The sequence below is a fragment of the Suncus etruscus genome, chromosome 3 (assembly GCF_024139225.1).
Source record: "Suncus etruscus isolate mSunEtr1 chromosome 3, mSunEtr1.pri.cur, whole genome shotgun sequence".
NCBI classification, from domain to species: domain Eukaryota; kingdom Metazoa; phylum Chordata; class Mammalia; order Eulipotyphla; family Soricidae; genus Suncus; species Suncus etruscus.
Genome location: NC_064850.1, coordinates 97,777,499 through 97,783,534, shown reverse-complemented (window position 1 = coordinate 97,783,534; position 6,036 = coordinate 97,777,499). Strand labels below are relative to the sequence as shown.

Here is a 6,036-nt window from a genome sequence, read left to right as displayed (position 1 = left end):
CTATCCATTGTGCTATTGCTCTGAATAGCTTTCTTAATTAAGTGGTAGAGACGCTTGGGATGATCAGGAGCATGTTATTATTTATTTGCTTGTGGTTTGGGGGGAACCACACCTCTCTGTGCAAAGGGCTTATTCTTAGTTCTGTTCTAGGAGATCTGTCCTGGAAATGCTGGGGGATGTCTGAGGTTGTCTTAACTCAAATATTAACTTTCTTGCTCCAGGAGCAAATTCTTTAGACTTAAGCATTCTCAAGATTTTATTTCCTGTTGAAATAGTCTTGTATGACACTGTGGGCGTCTCCTAAAATAGCAGAGATTTGAAGAAATGAGGCCTTTTTGGCCAGTTTGTAGACTGGTTCAAGTCACTAGGTTTCAGCCTGTCATATAGGGTGCCTGAGAGAAGGATGGGACACATGCATCCCATATGATTCCCTGAGCATTGCCAGAATAATTCCTGAGCCAGTTGTAACCCTTGAGGCTCACTGAATGTGTCAAAAAACCAACCAAACAACAACAACAACAAAACACCAATAAACAAGACAACAAAAAAGAACAAATCCATATCCGTTTGAAAGTATTAAATATGGATTAAAAATTATTAAAGCTGGGGCACAGTGGGTAGAGTTCTTTGCCTTACATGCTTTTGACCCAGGTTCCATTCTTGCATCCCTTATAGTCCACCAAGCCCATTAGGAGTGATTTCTAAGAACAGAGCCAGGAATAATACCTGAGTACCTCCAGGTGTACACACTTCTCCCTCTCCCATATAAGTGACCAAAGCCTTAGAAGCTATTATATAGCCACACATACCTTAAAACCATACATAACTTCCCATGAAGTGTAGAAAGAAAATAAGGTTTGGAAGAGGGGTCAGAGAGATAGCATGGAGGTAAGACATTTGCTTTCATGCAGAAGGACAGTGGTTCAAATCCCGACATCCCACATGGTCCCCTGTGCCTGCCAGGCGCCATTTCTGAACAGAGAGCCAGGAGTAAACCCTGAGTGCCGCCAAGTGTGACCCGAAAACCAAAAACCAAAAAAAAAAAAAAAAAAAAAAAGGTTTGGAAGAGACTACATGCTTCTTTGTTTGTTTTGCATTTTATTTTAGTTTTTTTAATTTGTTTTTGTTTGTTTCTTAGGTCATAGCTAGCAGTGCTTTTTTCTGACTCTGCACACTCTCCTGCCAATATCAGGCAACCATACACAGCTGGATATTTGAACCAGTGTTGCAACTAAAACAGTTGAAAGCAAGGCAGGTGATATTCCTCATGTACTCTTTTTTTCCTGTCCCAGCATGTTTCATTTAAAATATCCATTTTTGGTTATTTGTCTGTTTTGTTTTGGGGCCATACCTGGCAATGCTCAGAGGTTACTCCTGGCTTTCCACTCAGGAATCACTCTTGGAGGTACTCTATGGACCATATGGGATGCAGGAGTCAAAGCCAGCTCAACTACATGCAAGGCAAGCACCCTAGCAGGGGTCTCAAACTCGCGGCCCGTAGGCCGTTTGCGGCCCTCCGTACAACATTTTGTGGCCCTCCGTACAACATTTTGTGGACCTGCCCTACTGGAATCTTTTTTTGTTTTGTTTTGTTTTAGTTGTTTGGGTCACACCCTCCAATGTTCAAGGCTTACTACTGACTTTGCCTTCTGCGGCCCCCAGGTAAATTGAGTTTGAGACCCCTGCCTATTGTACTATCACTTCAGTTCCATTCTTTTTAATCATTTTGTTATAATGGTCATTTATCAAATTGTTTATGATATAATATTTTTAGACATCAAATGTTCAAACACTAGTCCCACTGTCACTGTCCCTAATTTCCCACCACCATCCTAGCCTGCCTCTTACTGGTACAAACAAATTTATTTTATACTTTGTTACAACACATAGGCAAGTGGAATTATCAAAATTTAGATCACTAAAGGCCATTTGGGCTGTTGTTGGTGCTAGTGGAGCCTTCTGTGTTACTGCTTAGATTCACTAAGCGTGGTAGTCTTCCATGCAAACTTCCTATGAGATTGGTTGGGATCATAGTGGAATGATGCTACTATGGAAATTTGGAGACTCAACTATATTTCCAGGATATATTGTTGACCTGGAACAAATTTGGTAACTTGACAGTTTGATAAGGTTAAATTGTGGAGCTGGGCCATTTCTATCAGAATGTTTTGGGTGTGACTTTGGGCTGTTCTGGCTTCTGAGAAGGTGGCAGTCAGCAGCCACTATTTTCTTTTGGAGCTTAGTAATGGAGCTTTTCTGCCAAGAAGATGGCTGTTGTGAGTAACAGAAGGCTTAGCCTATTCCTATTCTGAGAATTGATTTTAACTATTCTTATTTTGAAACCACACTCTGTTGCTTTGGAGCTACTCGTGGTTTGGTACTTGTGGAGCATATGGTATTGAGGCTCAAATCTAGAACTTCCATATATACTTTGAGTTGTTCTTCAGAATTGTAGTGCACTTCTTGTTTTTTGGGCCACACCTGTTTGATGCTCAGGGGTTACTCCTGGCTAAGCGCTCAGAAATCACCCCTGGCTTGGGGGGACCATCTGGGATGCCAGGGGATCAGACCGTGGTCCTTCCTTGGCTAGCGCTTGCAAGGCAGACATCTTACCTCTAGTGCCACCTCGCCAGCTCCTGTAGTGCACTTCTTAAAATTTATTACAAATTAAATATTTCTTTTTTTTCTTCTTTTTGTTTTTGTTTTGGGGTCACACCCGGCAGCACTCAGGGGTTACTCCTGGCTCTACACTCAGAAATCACTCCTAGCAGGCTCGGGGGACCATATGGGATGCTGGGATTCGAACCACCATCCTTCTGCATCCAAGGCAAACACCCTGCCTTCATGCTATCTCTCCGGCCCCATTAAATATTTATTAAAATGAAATTAAAAGATACTTTATTTTTTTTTCTTATTAGACTATGGGTTTTAACTAGGTGCTTTTGTGCTACTTTCTCATGGTTTAGTATTTGGAACCATGTGGTCCTGAGAAAAAAAGCCCTAAGTTGCATGCAAAACATGCACTCCTGCCTATATGCTATTTCCTGAACACATGGAATATGTTATCACATATAAATAAGTGAACATATCAAATATGAAAAATATAACTTTTTTTTGTTTTTTGTTTTTGGGCCACACCCGGCATTGCTCAGGGGTTACTCCTGGCTGTCTGCTCAGAAATAGCTCCTGGCAGGCACGGGGGACCATATGGGACACCGGGATTCGAACCAACCACCTTTGGTCCTGGATCAGCTGCTTGCAAGGCAAACGCCACTGTGCTATCTCTCTGGGCCCCAAAATATAACACTTTTTGACATAGATAAACAGCTGTTTTTGATAATATAGGACAAGAGGATAGAAGAGTAATTCTCAGTGATTCACTCCACTAGCATAAAAAACAAACACGTTTCTTTTTCATTATTGTTGTTTAGTTTTGGGCCTACACCCAGAAATGTTCAGTACTTATTTTGGACCACTTACTGATCACTCCTGGGGAATCATCTGGCGTGCCAGGAATTGAATCTGGGTCAGACAATGCAAGGAAAGCATCTTATCCACTTTGGCATCTTTTTATTTTTTTAATTTTTATTATTTTTTTGTTTTCTGGGTCCACCGGGCAGCGCTCAGGGTTACTCCTGGCTCTATGCTCAGAAATCACTCCTAGCAGGCTCGGGGGACCATATGGGATGCTGGGATTCGAACCAATTACCTTTTGCATGCAAAGCAAACGCCTTACCTCCATACTATCTCTCCAGCCCTCCATTGTGACATCTCTTTAGCTCAGAATCATCAATTGTAACCCACAAATTTAACAGTAAAAGTGTGTGAAGTAAAATGCTACATCTATAAATATCTTTTTTTTTTTTTTTTTTTTTTTTTGGTTTTTGGGCCACACCCGGCGGTGCTCAGGGGTTACTCCTGGCTGTCTGCTCAGAAATAGCCCCTCGGGCCCGAAGAGATAGCACAGCGGTGTTTGCCTTGCAAGCAGCTCGAATCCTGGTGTCCCATATGGTCCCCCATGCCTGCCAGGAGCTATTTCTGAGCAGACAGCCAGGAATAACCCCTGAGCAATGCCGGGTGTGGCCCAAAAACCAAAAAAAAAAAAAAAAAAAAAAAAAAAAGAAATAGCCCCTGGCAGGCACAGGGGACCATATGGGACAACAGGATTCGAACCAACCACCTTAGGTCCTGGACCACTGCTTGCAAGGCAAACACCGCTGTCCATTCTCTCTGGGCCCTAGTATCTTATTTTCACCCAATGACTTGAGCACTTGTTTTTGATTCTGTATGAACATTTTAACATATTAGAGTGTTTGTCAAATCATATTTTAACTCAATGTTTTTCTTCCTTTTTGAAAGGATTCATTGCTTTGGATATACAGCTACTTTCTTGAAGAAGAAAAATGATTCACATCATTCAGTGCTAAGTCTAGAAGTTGAGCTAATCAAATCTGATACTCCATAGACTACAACAGCATGTGGTATGTTCTTGACAATACTCTAAACCAATGAATGGAATCAAATCAGTAAGTGTGTAGAGGCTGACATTAACATGCCAAGCCTGTGAAACTGAACTCTGTTCATTTTGTGAGATCTATAGAAAACCCTTCACTGCTGACTGTTTTTTGTGTTCTTAGAAACTAAAGGAATATACCACCTTACCACATTTTTCATTATGTCAATGGAGTTTGTGAAAGCCCTGGAAAATCTTCAAGTAAAGGCTAGTTGTTTCGGGGCCGGGAAGGTGGCGCTAGAGGTAAGGTGTCTGCCTTGCAAGCGCTAGCGTAGGACGGACCGTGGTTCGATCCCCCGGTGTCCCATATGGTCCCCCAAGCCAGAGGCGATTTCTGAGCACATAGCCAGGAGTAACCCCTGAGCGTCAAACGGGTGTGGCCCAAAAACAAAAACAAAAACAAAACAAAAAAAAAAAAGCTAGTTGTTTCATCTGTAGTGACTACTTGAAGGACCCAGTGACCATTAGTTGTGGCCACAATTTTTTTTTTCTCCTGCATAACTAAGTTCTGGAAGGATCTAGATATTTTCCCTTGTCCTATTTGTTGATTTTATTCTCCTGAAAGGAAATTCAGGAGTAATAGCCAATTGGGTAATTTGTCTAAAATTGCTAAACTACTTCAGGTAAGAAGAAGCAAGAGGAAGAAATGGAGAGACAAGATTGTTTGTAAAAAAGCATAGTCTGCCTCTGAACTTTTTTCTGTCAGCGAGACCTTGAGGTTTTATGTTCAAAATGCAGTTTCTCCCCTGGTCACAGGAAGCACCACATTTGGCCCGTTGCGGTGGCTGCTTCCTATCATAGGAAGAGATTGGAGTTTTGAACTGCATCATGGAAGAAGAAAGTAAAACAAGCAGGAAAAGTGATCATTATGCAAACCAGAAAATCACTGGAGCTGAAAAAAAAAATGTGGAATTTAGAAGAGAGGAAATAAAGTCTGAATTTGAGCACCTGAAATTCTATCTCCAAAATGAGCAAGAAACTGCTCTTCAGCAGTTAGAAGAGGAAGAGGTGAATATCTTTTTTTTGTTTGTTTGTTTTGGTTTTGTTTTTGGTTTTGGTTTTGGTTTTCGGGCCACACCCAGTGGTGCTCAGGGCTTACTCCTGGCTGTCTGCTCAGAAATAGCTCCTGGCAGGCACGGGGGACCATATGGGACACCGGGATTTGACCCAACCACCTTTGGTTCTGGATCGGCTGCTTGCAAGGCAAACTCCGTTGTGCTATCTCTCCGGGCCCAGAGGTGAATATCTTAACAAAACAATGTGAACACCTAACACAATTATCAGATCATATCTCCACATTAAAATATCTGCTAAAGGAAAAAAAATCTGCTAAAGAAAATGAAGAGCAATTCTGAGAAGTCAGCCTTGGAGGTACTGACGGATGTTAAATGGATCTATTCTACCTATAACAACTTAAAGTCTCCCGAACCTTTGTGGCTTCACTTATCAGGCCTAAATATAATTATTGAAGCATTTCAAGAAGATGTCATTCTGGATACTGAAACAGCACATCGTCAGCTTAC

General features: G+C 41.7%; 1 protein-coding gene across 1 annotated transcript; it reads left to right on the top strand.

Moving 5' to 3' along the window:
- The first annotated feature begins 4,681 nt into the window (after positions 1 to 4,681).
- TRIM61 (tripartite motif containing 61) lies at positions 4,682 to 5,444 on the top strand. Its single transcript, XM_049770854.1, is given in 4 exon segments — positions 4,682 to 4,727; positions 4,933 to 4,994; positions 4,996 to 5,202; positions 5,205 to 5,444. Coding segments are annotated over 4 exon segments (555 nt in total).
- The last annotated feature ends 592 nt before the right edge of the window (positions 5,445 to 6,036 follow it).